The sequence below is a fragment of the Camelina sativa genome, chromosome 3 (genome assembly GCF_030686135.1).
Source record: "Camelina sativa cultivar CO46 ecotype springtype chromosome 3, ASM3068613v1".
NCBI classification, from domain to species: Eukaryota; Viridiplantae; Streptophyta; class Magnoliopsida; order Brassicales; family Brassicaceae; genus Camelina; species Camelina sativa.
The window spans coordinates 27,716,455-27,730,079 of NC_141882.1; the positions used below are offsets into that span (position 1 = coordinate 27,716,455).

The window sequence follows — 13,625 nt, forward strand, 5'->3', positions numbered from 1 at the left end:
CAGGAAAGCTACAATACCTGACACTTACAAGACCCGACATTCAATTTGCGGTGAACTTTGTGTGTCAAAAGATGCATGCTCCGACGTTTGCTGATTTCCATCTTCTCAAACGGATCCTGCGTTACATAAAAGGTACAGTCACAATGGGGCTTAACTTTAACAAGAACACAAGTATTACCTTAAGGGTTTACAGTGACAGTGACCATGGTGGGTGTGCGGAAACAAGCAGATCAACTGGCGGATATTGTTCTTACCTTGGTACCAATCTGATCTCTTGGGCATCTCAGAAACAGGATTTTGTGGCTCGAAGCTCCACTGAAGCCGAGTACAGAGCGATGTCCGTCGCAGCTGATGAGATCTCCTGGATCTGTAACATTCTTAAAGAGCTGGGAATTCCTCAGTATCAACCTCCAGAGTTATACTGTGACAACTTATCCGTTGTGTACCTCACTGCAAATCCTGCATTTCATAAAAGGAGTAAACACTTCTCGAATCACTATCACTATGTGAGAGAGAAGGTTGCTCTTGGAACAGTTTTGGTGAAGCACATACATGGTCATCAGCATATCGTAGATATCTTCACGAAGTTGCTCCCTCTCTGACCATTCAACGAACTCCGATACAAACTCGGTGTGGTCCTCCCTCCCACACAAAGTTTACGGAGGAGTATCAGCAGCACTCCGACAGCTACGACTTCCACAGTCAAGATCGCAGCTCCGACTGTCAAGATCTCAAGTGAATTAGAATCGGTGAAGAAAGAAGATGGAAAGGCTTCTTCGAAGACTGAAGGAACTAAAGGGTTAATGGGCTCTGTCTTCCACAAACCCATTAAAGAGCCCATTAACGCCAAGACCAACAAGGCTTCCTCAAATCAGCCCAACAGAGAGAAGCCCACTTCGGATCCATCTTCTCCAAAACTCTAATGGCTAACTCCACCTGCACACAGACAAAACAGTCAACAAAGCAAAAGGAACGATGGACCGTACGGAGCCAATACAACTGCATAACAGATTTCAGTGTTTGGACTCATGTGACTAATGATTGGATTGATAATGTGTCCCTAGAGAAAACCCTAAGATTATAGTGACTATAAAAGAACAAGTGATGTAACCTATCAGATTAAAGAAATAAAGAGTGAAATGTTTCTTACCTAAAGAGCCGCTGAGCTCAATCTTTAGCTTCCCCTACTGTCTTTCTCACTAGAGACTTATTTAATAAAAAAGAGAATACTAGAAATGTAAAACTCTGACAATCAATCTCTCAGTATATAAATCCCTAATTTATCTTGCGACATGATACAAGGGTCTACGATGTTAAACCTATACCATGATTGTTAGATATATAGGTTAGGTCTGTGCTGCGTAGTGGCCATTAATGTAGGAGCAAAGACATTAAAACGTTACTGATCACCTATCTCTCATGTTGGTCATAGTATCATCAAGTGTTGAAATGTACTTAGCCAAGTTTTGATTATATACTTTTCTGATCATGGCATTTTTTTTCCTTCATTATGACAATTTCTAGAATAATGCTAATTTTTAAATGATTCCAACTATGTCGTGCTATGCATAATGCATTGTTATGGATTATGGATGAAAGCCGTTACTGCTTTGAAGCCAAATAAGCTTTTTAAATTAATCATCACCTTCATCGTGGTCAATGTTGCTGCTTCACATGGAAACGATTGAAAACTTGAGAATGTTCAATATTAAAGAAAAATCGATAAAATCAAAGCGGAAACAGTTGACTTGTCTTATTAAATTTGATGTCACACCAACTAACTAAACTCCACAGTCCACACACAGCTGCCCAAAAAGCCGACCTTTTAGGGGATCCCTCCACTACTTTCTTCTTCCCCAACCTTTTTCATGATTCTTCTTCTGCAATTCAAGTTTCCAATAAATCAAATCTCACAAAATCATTGCTTGATGAAACAAGTTCGTTGCTGAATTGATTATACAGTACTCGCTCTTCTTGTAGTATATAAACAAACCCACCCAAAAAAAAAAAAATCAAACCTTTGCATATATTTCTCTGTTTTATTTTCTTGATTCTCTGCAAAAAATTTCAGGAAAGTTTCCATCTTTGGTCTCTGGGTCGTGATATTTTGAGCTGATCTAAGCTATATCAGAGACGAGAAAGCAATGGGAAACTGCTTAGCCAAGAAATACGGATTGGTGATGAAACTACAACAAAACGGTGAGATCGAGAACAGAGGAAGGAGTAGTAACCACCAAGATCCGCCTGAGAAACCCACCGGAACGAATCAACCACCGCCGTGGCGTAATCCGCCGAAGAAACACACTGGTGGTGCTGCTGCTTCTATACTCGAGAAGCCGTACGAAGACGTGAAACTCTTGTACACGCTGAGCAAAGAACTGGGTCGAGGCCAGTTCGGGGTAACGTATCTGTGCACGGAGAAGTCGACGGGGAAGAGATTCGCTTGCAAGTCGATTTCGAAGAAGAAACTGGTGACTAAAGCTGATAAAGAGGATATGAGGAGAGAGATTCAGATCATGCAGCATTTGAGTGGACAGCCTAACATTGTTGAGTTTAAAGGCGCTTACGAAGACGAGAAAGCTGTGAACTTGGTGATGGAGCTTTGTGCTGGTGGCGAATTGTTCGATAGGATTCTAGCCAAGGGACATTACAGTGAGAGAGCAGCTGCTTCTGTTTGTAGACAGATTGTGAATGTTGTCAACATTTGTCATTTCATGGGTGTGATGCATAGAGACTTAAAGCCTGAGAATTTCTTGTTGTCTAGCAAAGATGACAAGGCTCTTATCAAAGCCACTGATTTCGGTTTATCAGTCTTTATCCAAGAAGGTATATATATTATTACATCTTTTGTTGAGAATTGATGAAAGGAAGAGATTGTTGTTGAATGAGTCATGTTGGGTTTGTTTTTTGCAGGGAGAGTGTATAAAGATATAGTTGGGAGTGCATATTATGTTGCTCCTGAAGTTTTGAAGCGTAGATACGGTAAAGAAATCGATATATGGAGTGCTGGAGTTATACTCTACATTCTACTTAGCGGTGTACCTCCATTTTGGGCTGGTAATAAGATACTGTTATCGTCTTTTTTTAGTTTCATGTTATATATTTGAGAAGAGTGTAGTTGGTGATGTATATATGAGTATGGTTTTGTTGGCTTTTGGGAATGTAGAAACGGAGAAAGGGATATTTGATGCTATATTGGAAGGTGAAATCGACTTTGATACCCAACCTTGGCCTTCTATTTCCACTAGTGCTAAGGATTTGGTACGTAAAATGTTGACTCAAGATCCTAAAAGACGGGTTTCTGCTGCTGAAGTTCTTCGTAAGTACAACGATCTTTTTCCACAGAGATTTACCTTTCTTAGTTATGATAACTTGAATGTTGAAAATGTGGTGGTTGGTTTGCCTTTTTTGCAGAGCATCCATGGCTAAGAGAAGGTGGAGAAGCATCGGATAAACCTATTGATAGTGCTGTTCTCTCAAGGATGAAACAATTTAGAGCGATGAATAAGCTAAAGAAACTTGCTTTAAAGGTTTAGATCCAAGATTTGATGCATTGTTGCTAAATTCTGACAGACCTTTTGTGTTTTTTTGCTTCTTACTGCTTAAATTTTGAAACAGGTGATTGCGGAGAATATTGACACGGAAGAGATACAAGGCTTGAAGGCGATGTTTGCTAATATAGATACAGACAATAGTGGTACAATCACATATGAAGAATTGAAAGAAGGATTAGCCAAGTTGGGATCAAAACTCACTGAAGCCGAAGTGAAACAGCTCATGGATGCTGTAAGTTTGGATTAAGATAAAGATATTTCATTTTCCTTGGATGTTTAAAAAGTTCATATTCGAGTTTTATGTGATTCAGGCTGATGTTGATGGAAACGGGTCGATAGATTACATCGAGTTTATTACTGCAACGATGCATAGACATAGGCTTGAAAGTAATGAAAGCCTCTACAAAGCCTTCCAACATTTTGACAAAGATGGGAGTGGGTGAGTGATCTTTTTATTTGTTTTTGATACGAACGGTAAATAGGTTTGTAAGGATGATGGATGAGACTTTTTGTTGGAATTGTGTTTGTTAGATATATTACGATAGACGAGCTAGAGGCTGCTTTGAAGGAATATGGAATGGGAGATGATGCTACAATCAAAGAGATTTTGTCTGATGTTGACTCCGATAATGTAAAGCCAAAAAAGTTCTTCACTCATACGTTTTTGTTTTCAATCTCTAACCTCAAATTATATTTCTTGTTACAGGACGGTAAAATCAACTATGACGAGTTTTGTGCTATGATGAGAAGTGGGAATCCACAACAACCAAGACTGTTCTAACACATTTTACACTTCTTCTATGTCGGAATCGAAGCCAAAAAGACAAAGAGTTGTATTATTTGTTCAGGCAGTTTAGGGAGGGCTATTCGTTGGAAAAAGAGATTTGTTTCATTTCTTTTGAGGTTTTGGTTTCGTACTGTTAAACTGGTTGGTTATCTCATTAGTTTGTAAGGACCAATATAAGTATATAACAAAGGAATATAGCACAATTTAAGCATATTACATTACATGTAGTGGATCACATAAACTGGATGTATTTTAAATTAATACTGTTTTTTTCTCCCAGTCCAATCTTTCTGGAGGATCAGATTTGCTAATATGTCACAAGAGCTAACAAAACTACTGATCAGTCTTGAGACTTGAGGTCCATTTCTACTTGATGAATGGTCCACTGCATATTTTCCAGTTTCTGCAAAACATGAAAGCTCTCATCATAATTTTGCGTTATTGCATTCCCACAAGTCAAATCAACTCCAGAAGGTGAAATGACGTAATTGATGGCTTGCTTATACCTTAACAATGTCATGGTACTGTCTGGCAATTGTATCAAAATGTGGATCCACTCCTTGATATTCTCTAAGCCGTGTAACCTGTGCGTCATTTTGCAGGCTCGATTAATTAACCGGGAGTAAGATGCCAATGAAGACAGAAAAACAGGGTTTAGAGCTAAGCAATGGAAGAGAGGATAAAGACACAAACCGCTTTGTTGTATGCAGCTGAAGCTTCCTCGGTAGCCTCGACTAGATAATTCCTAAAAAATACAATAAGGGTTGCAGGTGAGAGACGGGGTAATGGGTTCATCAACTTCATGGCAAGAAACATGTCTGGAAAATAAATTTCCGCACCTGATGTTGTGCAGAGCTGATATGGAGTCAGGGGTGTATGTCTCAAGGAGGAGAACATTTTCTAAAACCCTTCAAGTAGAGACAAATAAGATATCTTAACTACTGCAATAGCCTGAAATTTGGATCCTAAACAGTAAAGGATGAGATGATACCTCAATTTGGCATTCATGGTCTCACACCTCTTACACAACCAAGTCTTCTGCATGTCATTCTGTAACAATATAAAGAGTAAGCTAAATGTGAACAGGCAGCAATTCAATCAATTGGGAAACACTGAAACCCTTACATATTTGTGTTGATGTTCTAACTTTAGATCCTTCACAAGCTTTATAAGCACCCCGAGTATTTGTTCCAGGACCTTGTTCAAAATAAAAACAAACAGTAATCAGAACTTACTAGCATTAAGGGCTACAAGGATAATTCACAAACAGTAGCATTGATATACATGTAGAAACTTATCTATAAAACATACTTAGAAAATATCATGTAACAGCCCAGTAACTAGATTTTCGTTTTGCAGACTAAGAGTTTTCTTTTCACCTACATTGTAATATTCTGCAAACTTCCTGTCAGCCGAATAGAGGTCCTCTCGTAGAGCTGCTTCATCCCTTTCAATCTCTTCAATTATAAACTTAACCCTGGAGATGCAAGAAAAAATTGTTACTGATTCATGTTAGAGACCATAAGAGGATAGCTAAGTGTGTGAAAGTCATCTGCTCCTTCAAGACTTCTGGACAAACTTTACAGAGAAACAGAATACCTATCACTAACATAACTTTTTCTCTTTGGGTATGATCCTTTCATCTAAAAAAGGCTTCCATTTGCAGTTTCTTGGCTTATAGCTACAATTTGTTTACATGTATATCAAATTATCAGGATATATCCCTAGAAAGGCCAGTTTGCCATCAGTCTTCACTAAAACAATCAGGTAATCAAGTTTTTTTTTTACATGTCTTTAGCCATAGTTAAACCATAAAGATAAAGCTAACCTTTCTGGGAGCCTAGCACTTGAATTTCTATTTCCTGTGGATGAATCTGTCATAAAATGTAGAACATAAGAAAAATCTGGTCATTATCCGCACCCAGTTTAACATTAAGGACAGGAACAAATGAATTTGGGTAAAGGAACGCAAGACCTCTTTCTCAGTCTGCTAGTAATGAAGATCTTACCCGTGTCATCAACAATGGCATCAGCCAACTTATCACATTTGTCCTTCAATCTACCTTCTATCTCACGGGCAAGAAACATTTGGTAGTCAGCCATGTCCTAAGCAAATTTATTTAAAAGAAAAAAATTAGATACCCAAAGATATCCATAACCCAATCTATCATAAGAGTTAGTGCAAAACTATTTTGCAATCAGCAGATGAAGGCACACAATATAGTCATAAAGAAAGCAATACGAGGCACAGTATGATCTCACATTACCATGGAAATAGTATTTTGGAGCTGAACATAGGATAAATAAGCAGGAGTTATTCCAAGAAAGCGATTTGGCACACCACCAACTACGTCAGTATCAACAGCACTAAGACTAGCCCCACCAGCAACGCTGTTTGCTGAGCTATTCAAATAGTTGACAGAGTTAGAAGTGGAGCTAATCGTAAAACTCGTGGTTGCACTATCAAGAGAGCTTCTTGATAGGATACTCCATTTCTCAATTTCTTCCTCATGGATTTCACCATCATCTGAGATAAGAGGTAGCCTCAGTTTCTGAGCGGCCTCAGCAACCACCAACCTATGCTCTAGAGTCTCATAAACCTGAGGAGAATTCTTTAAACCAAGTTGAGGGTATAGACTCTGAACATCCCGAATCCCACCATGGTTAGCCACTGAAATAGCTTGCTGATACTCTTCTACCATAGCTACAGCTTCACAATAAATAGCCTAAACAAACACACATATCTTGTAAGCTAATGAAACTACAAAATACTCAAAAACCCTAACTCAAATCCTGAAATTGAATGAAATCCAAAAACGATTCTGAAGAGATGAAGGCAAAGGAGAAGAGAAGAAGAGTGTTACCATAGCTTCCAAGTACCGAAGTCTCTCCCGAGACATCTCCTCTCTCGCCTGCAATGTCGGTACAATAACTTTAGAGTCTCACATCACAAAGAGAATAATTAGGAGATTGGGGAAACAAAACCGGAACCCAATCGTCGTAAGAGATGGATTACGTACGAGTTGAAGATCGGAGTAGGCAGATTTGGTAACAAGAGATCCATCGGGAGCTAAGCAGTGACGCTCTAACTGATCGATCAATTGATTGACATCGGCCGGCAGATTCTGAGCCGCGCCTTGCAGTGCCTTCACCATTTGATAAATATAATACGGCGGCGTGACGTTTCCGGCGAGAGATCTGATTCGATATCTACCTCCTTTGCCGCGACTGTTGGTTTAAAAATATACGTCGAGTCTCACTAGATTATTTTATCTTGTCTTCAATAAAATTGGGCAATGCAACCATATTGCTGAAGTAGTAACTCTTAACAATTTTGATATATTTTAGGGAATTTCATATGATTTTTTGTAAAATTCTTTTAAATCCCACCGAAAACCATGAGATTTAGATTTCTGTATTTTTAACTAAAAGAATCCTCCAGAATCCTAAAAATTATTAAAATCCTAATCCACAAAATGTTTTGAATAACAGTGGACTTTAAAGTAGATTTTTAAATCATCAGTTCAATAACAATGAATTTTAATGGATTTTAAAGTAGATTTTTAAATCATCAGTTCAATAACAGTGGATTTAATAGACTTTTTAAAATTCATGATTGAATAACATAGAATTTGTAAATTTCACACAAATCACTTAAAATGTCAAGTTGAATACACCCCCTTGGTTAAAGCAAAATTTTATCAATCAACCCAATCAGGAAAAAAAATGGGGTTTTGAACACATAACATAATTTAAAATAAACAATTAGACATGAAGTCCTTTAAAAGTTATATTTTCAAATGTTCATATTTTAATTCTTTTTTTTTCTTCCTAATTTTTATTAATGTTGAGCACTTGAACTGAAGCAAAAGGTTCATAATACAACATGATATAGCTCGGTATGAGAAATATCCTGATTTGTCAGCTGACCATACCAATGTTTCATGTGTCTTCTGAGAACATCGGATGTGATTGCAAATGGGAGCCTCATACTAGTTATGTTTTTTTGTTGTTCCTTTGTCCGGGTGAGGTTAAAGTTAGTAGCATAGCTACATGTATTTATCTCTATTCACATGTAATGTAAGCTCTTTAGGTCTTGTCTGGCTCTACCTAGATGAAAGTCTCATGACTGTAATCTTTACTTAATGAAATGGTGCTTTTAATGTCCAAAAAAAAATGAGGTAGGTGAAGGCGAATGGCGTCCAAGTCCAAGTCACTAGTGGTCGGAGAAATGAGGTCCTCTACAACCATATATATATATGAACTAGCTTCCAAGGGAGGGCCAAAAGGAAGAAGCTAAGAGCATTCCCATCCCACATCCTGTCGGAATATCTTTTAATAAAAAAACAAAAAATAATAAAAAGCTGAGGAAAAAAAGAGACACTACGTTTGGTAGGTGATCTAGGGAGACACTCTTCTGACTCTCTCTCGCTTCTGTGTTACAATCTGATTGGTTTACTTTTTTAAAAAAAATAACTAATTAAATTAGATAATATTATTGTATTAAAAGATTAATAAAATAAATTTGAAATCCCAATTTTAAAGGATGTGGGATGGCAATGCTCTAATTCTTCTGTAGACATCCAAGGGTCTGACCAAATCCGAATAGAAGAACCATTCTCCACACTCCAACCAAGACCTTTTTCTCATAAGTTCTTGACCTGTCGAGATGCCTTCCAACCATGAGAAAATGCTTTTTGTTTTTCAAACTTTTTAAAAATTATATTTATGAACTAATAATAACATCTTATATCTATGTATACTTCTTTGACTTAAAGCGTCTTCAATCACCTCCAGATTAGTATAACGAAAATCAACTATAGTTAAGACTTAAGATCCCCGGAAAATGCCATTTAGCAAAATTTTGGCTGTTTGCTAACACGTAGTATGAAGATTACTTCTAGTGAGGAAAACTTGAGAGAGGTACTGCGTGTGAAAACTCGACATATTATACTATTTGACTTCATTTAGATCTAGACAAGTTTAGGATCTAGCGATTTTAACTTCGAATACAACAATTTTACTTTCTGTTATTCTATTATCTGTTTCTTGGATCGTGTCATTTGCTGCTTGTGATTTGTGAACTTATTAAGCATTTGCATGTGTTTTTTTTTAATACCCTCTTTGCTCGATAATCCATTATTAATTCCAATAATCATCTTTTGTCCCAGAATTTTTAAGATTTACTTCAAGATCTTCGTTTAACTTCATGCATATATCGTTTAGACAACTATAAAAGCACAAGGTCCAATATACATTTTAACTAATTTTTAAGATATTAAGTTTGTAGCAATTGTTATTGATGTTAAAATGACATTTATATTTGTTTTGATTTCATCAATAAACTTCAATGTTATTCGTTCATCCCTAACACACACTATGTTCTAGTTTTCGCACAAAACACTATTCTAACTTAGTGAATCATATATCTTGACCTTTACAATTACATAACTTTTTCACGATACTACATTCCAAAACAGATGATAACGTTTATCGTCGAAACTTATAACCTAGTTCGACGTATAAAACACCATCAGTGACCAGTGATTATGCTCTCCATTTCTTCGAACCTTTTCGTAATATCAAACCCAAATCAGAAAAAAAAAAAAAAAATCTATCCGTATTAAATTCTTGATTCAAATTTCTGAATCATTAATCAACAAACCTAAACAGTGACATTATATTATAAATCCATATTGGAATACCAGTAAAAATACCAAAGTTTAATATAGAAACTAACTAATAACATATATCACGCGTAATTACACAACCCATAGACACAAAACTCACCAACCAAACAACTATGGTTACACTCTCCACAATGCCTCTTATCATAAGCTAAGTAAACGCACTCTCCTCTACAACAAGTCTGCGTGAACGTGCATTTGTTCTTGCATGCGCCGCAGTTATCGTTATCGTAAGCCACATCAGCACACTTGTTGCTACAACACGACATTGTGGAGTTGTATGTTTCTTGACTCTTGCATATCTCCTCGTTCTTATTACAATGATCTGCAGCGTTAGGGTTACGACCGTTTTTCAAGTTCTGCGCCAAGAAACGGCTCACCCTATGAGGCTTCTGCGTAATGAGCGTCTGCGTTTGCGTTTGCATCTGTGTTTCCGTTTTGTTGTTGCTAACATACACTGTAGAGACCAGTACGATGATGGTTATGGCGATTGTAAGAGATATTGCGAAGATGATATTCTTAAGCCCCATGGAAACTTTCGTCGCTATAGAGAGATTTGGGGGGCGTGAAGTATATGTGAAGGGCGAAGGAAGTAGAGTTTATATAAAGTTTGAGGAGTCGTTCTATTTTGTAGTAGCTATACATGTGATGGAAAAGGAGTAGAGTACGTTCAAATAATTCTTCATTAATGTTGAATATTTTTATCACAAAGTCCAAAAATTTTGTAATTAGTTTTCCAAGAATTTGGACATTTCAAGTTTATATTCAAACAACTATTTTGTTTGGTAGCGTAAGTTTGTACATTTGTTTAGGTCTTGCTTATTATTATTATCTGAGATCCAATTGTGAACGAAGGAAGCAGGAACCATATATGTATACTAATATATATTCTCTTCTTTCCTCTAATCGCTTATAATATTCTCTGTATTATTGGATCAATAACTATATTCATATGTTATGCTTCTTGGGTTTCAAGCTTTAATCATATCTTACTGATGCATCTGACAGTAGCCACAAAAAAAAGAATTGAATGAATGGTTATATACAACCAAGCACGACGAGTTAGTTTTAGCCATAACATATTGTATCATATATGTTCGTATAATACAAGTTCGTAAGTTTCCATGATTATTCGTATACTCATCATATAACTCATCGTATGTTAAGACTCAATTATAATTACGATAAAAAATGTTTAAACTTCTCCCTTATACCATTATTATAATAATCGTAACACTAATATGATCAACTTGATTTAAACATAAATCGCTTGATCAATGAAAAAAAAAAAAATTGATAAAGCGGTTATTAAGGAAGAGCCGGAATGTGACGTTAAAAGTGTGGCTGGACGAGAAAATAAAGGCATGCTGTATGGCGAAGCAACGTTAATTAAATCCCTAATCGATGGAGACTTTCGTTCCAAGTCTTTGTGCCCTCTCGTACACCGTCGGCCGAATAATAATAACATTACTTTTCACTGAATAATCCTTTTATCACTTAACATCGTGGCAGTATATTTTCATTCAGTTAACAATGGTGGGAGATTAATCAACGAGAACTTGCCCACGGTTTTGGTTAAAGAAAACTAATTACAAAATTATGAAAAGTATATGAAAGAAATTAATTAGGTTTTATTCATGATTAACATATATATATTGCGATCTATGTCTTTAATTTGTGAATTTTTCTTTTGTTTTGTTAATTTGATAGCCTATAATTACTTGGATTTGTTTATTATGAAATGAACGTGCCATTTGATATTCGCGTACATATAGGTTTGCTTGTCGTCGAACGTATCATTTTAGGGCAAGATTATTGGTAGTATCTTAATTTGGGGTTGTTAAACACTGTTTGAGTATTTAATGAATTAATTGTGAATGATTTTGAATATGAGAGCCCTTGAGCTCTTAGGAAAAATTTAATCATCGAATGGTAGGTTCTAATTTTGGGTCTCTTATTTTTGAAAATATTGTTTTTTTTAAATTAAAAAATTGTAAATAGAATATAAGTGGTATCATATTACAAATAGAAAATATTGCATTTATTTAATTTTCAAACATACAAAACATAATAAAAACATTAATACATATTACAATAGAAGTGCAATTCATAAATAGAGAGAAGGGTTAATTTTAATACTGATTTGCTCCAAATTTTGCCCTAATATTCTCAACCAAATCAATCGGATGGTGTGCATCCTGTTCAGAAACCGAATCACTCACTCTTTCCCTTTTCACTCCATTACCTTTAATAGAAGTGGAGGCACACCATTTTTGATTGTATCTTAAGTCTCGCCATGCATGCTCCAAGGTAAATCGTGCTCCATGATCAGTGAAGTATATCTGATATGCTAACTTCATCACATCATCTTCATTATGCCCACTAGACTTCTCTCTCGTGGCAGCATCGTAACAGCCAACGAATTTGCACACCAATTCGTTTATCCTCCCCCACCTCTGCTTGCAATGACTCGCTTCCCTCTTTGGCCATCCTACAACATTGTGACAGGATGCAAAGTACTTTGCAATCCTTCCCCAAAAGGCACCTTGTCTTTGCTTATTTGATGTAACCGGATCCTTGCTCGTGTTGAGCCAAGCCGAGACAAGCATGATATCATCAGAAGGTAACCATGCATGCCTTGTCTTGCGGTTTTCTTGAGAGGATGGAAGTTCAGATGGAGCTTCAGATGGACTAGGTGAAGGAGTGTATTCGAGGTTTTGGGTATCAAGCTGGCTTTGTGACAGATTTAAATAGCCATAGGAGGGACGATATGGATCCATGTAGTCTTCTGAATCCATATCGGAAATTTGTTTGGTGTGTGTTAAAGGATGAAGGAGTTATGTGAGTTATGTTTAAGGAGAAGGTTTTGTGTTTTGTTGTATTATAAGTCTTTCAATTTATAAAGGTTTAGATGTAATTTACTTTCACAAATAGTTGGTTTAAATTTTGAAATTAAGTGTTTACCTACACAACACCAACCAAACATTTAACATCTTCACAACCAACTTACACAAAGCATAAAACAATCAATAACCAAACATAATTATCACAACCAACAAGCAAAAACTTTAACATCAACGAGTGACTCGACTTATACTTACACTAACACCATATAAATGAAGAAAGAAGAGGATAAATAGTTACCTTCCTCCATCTCCGAAAATGTAGCATCCATCCATACACATCATTGCTCTGTTTCTCTCTGCACAACTATAAAACATGATGGACACTCAATAAGCTGAAACAGTAGACGAAACAAGGGAGAAGTTATATCAACCAATCACTATAAGAGATCATTCAAACAATATATATGACCAAATAGGACTATTGTTAATTGATCATTACCAACTGATGCATGCTCCATTCAAACAATATATAAGATATCTCCTGAAGCTTTGTAAACTGGTTTCAACTTTTTAGCAAATTGGTCCAACGTTTCCTGCAGTCTAAATCCATTGCAACACACACAAGAAAAGTCAATGCACCGATCACTCACAGTTTCATCAAAGCCTCAATCAAACTCAAAAGAGATATACTTTTTTAAAACCTGTTGCTTTGCCGGAAATCATAACCAAAACCAAAAAGGGTTTTCCCTTC

At 36.4% G+C, this 13,625-nt stretch overlaps 3 protein-coding genes and 1 pseudogene across 3 annotated transcripts; 1 reads left to right on the forward strand and 3 right to left on the reverse strand.

Moving 5' to 3' along the window:
- Positions 1–1,735: 1,735 nt before the first annotated feature.
- Positions 1,736–4,620, forward strand: LOC104779284 (calcium-dependent protein kinase 33). Its single transcript, XM_087506940.1, has 8 exons — positions 1,736–2,826; positions 2,914–3,057; positions 3,167–3,319; positions 3,415–3,530; positions 3,619–3,786; positions 3,866–3,993; positions 4,086–4,185; positions 4,261–4,620. The coding sequence occupies exons 1-8, from the start codon at positions 2,145–2,147 to the stop codon at positions 4,333–4,335; spliced, it is 1,566 nt and encodes a 521-aa protein (XP_087363066.1). The 5' UTR covers positions 1,736–2,144; the 3' UTR covers positions 4,336–4,620.
- On the reverse strand, positions 4,465–7,807 carry LOC104777995 (AUGMIN subunit 4). The gene is made up of 12 exons (XM_010502345.3): positions 7,362–7,807; positions 7,206–7,253; positions 6,609–7,067; positions 6,351–6,447; positions 6,170–6,215; positions 5,725–5,818; positions 5,467–5,538; positions 5,333–5,391; positions 5,181–5,249; positions 5,035–5,086; positions 4,848–4,925; positions 4,465–4,744 (listed from the first exon to the last, which is right to left on the reverse strand). The coding sequence occupies exons 1-12, from the start codon at positions 7,494–7,496 to the stop codon at positions 4,682–4,684; spliced, it is 1,272 nt and encodes a 423-aa protein (XP_010500647.1). The 5' UTR covers positions 7,497–7,807; the 3' UTR covers positions 4,465–4,681.
- Positions 7,808–9,934: 2,127 nt separating this feature from the next.
- Positions 9,935–10,598, reverse strand: LOC104777996 (uncharacterized). Its single transcript, XM_010502346.3, has one exon. It carries the CDS (start codon positions 10,556–10,558, stop codon positions 10,094–10,096), a length of 465 nt encoding a protein of 154 aa, XP_010500648.1. The 5' UTR covers positions 10,559–10,598; the 3' UTR covers positions 9,935–10,093.
- Positions 10,599–12,206: 1,608 nt separating this feature from the next.
- Positions 12,207–12,826, reverse strand: LOC147947775 (glutathione S-transferase T3 pseudogene; annotated as a pseudogene).
- Positions 12,827–13,625: the final 799 nt, after the last annotated feature.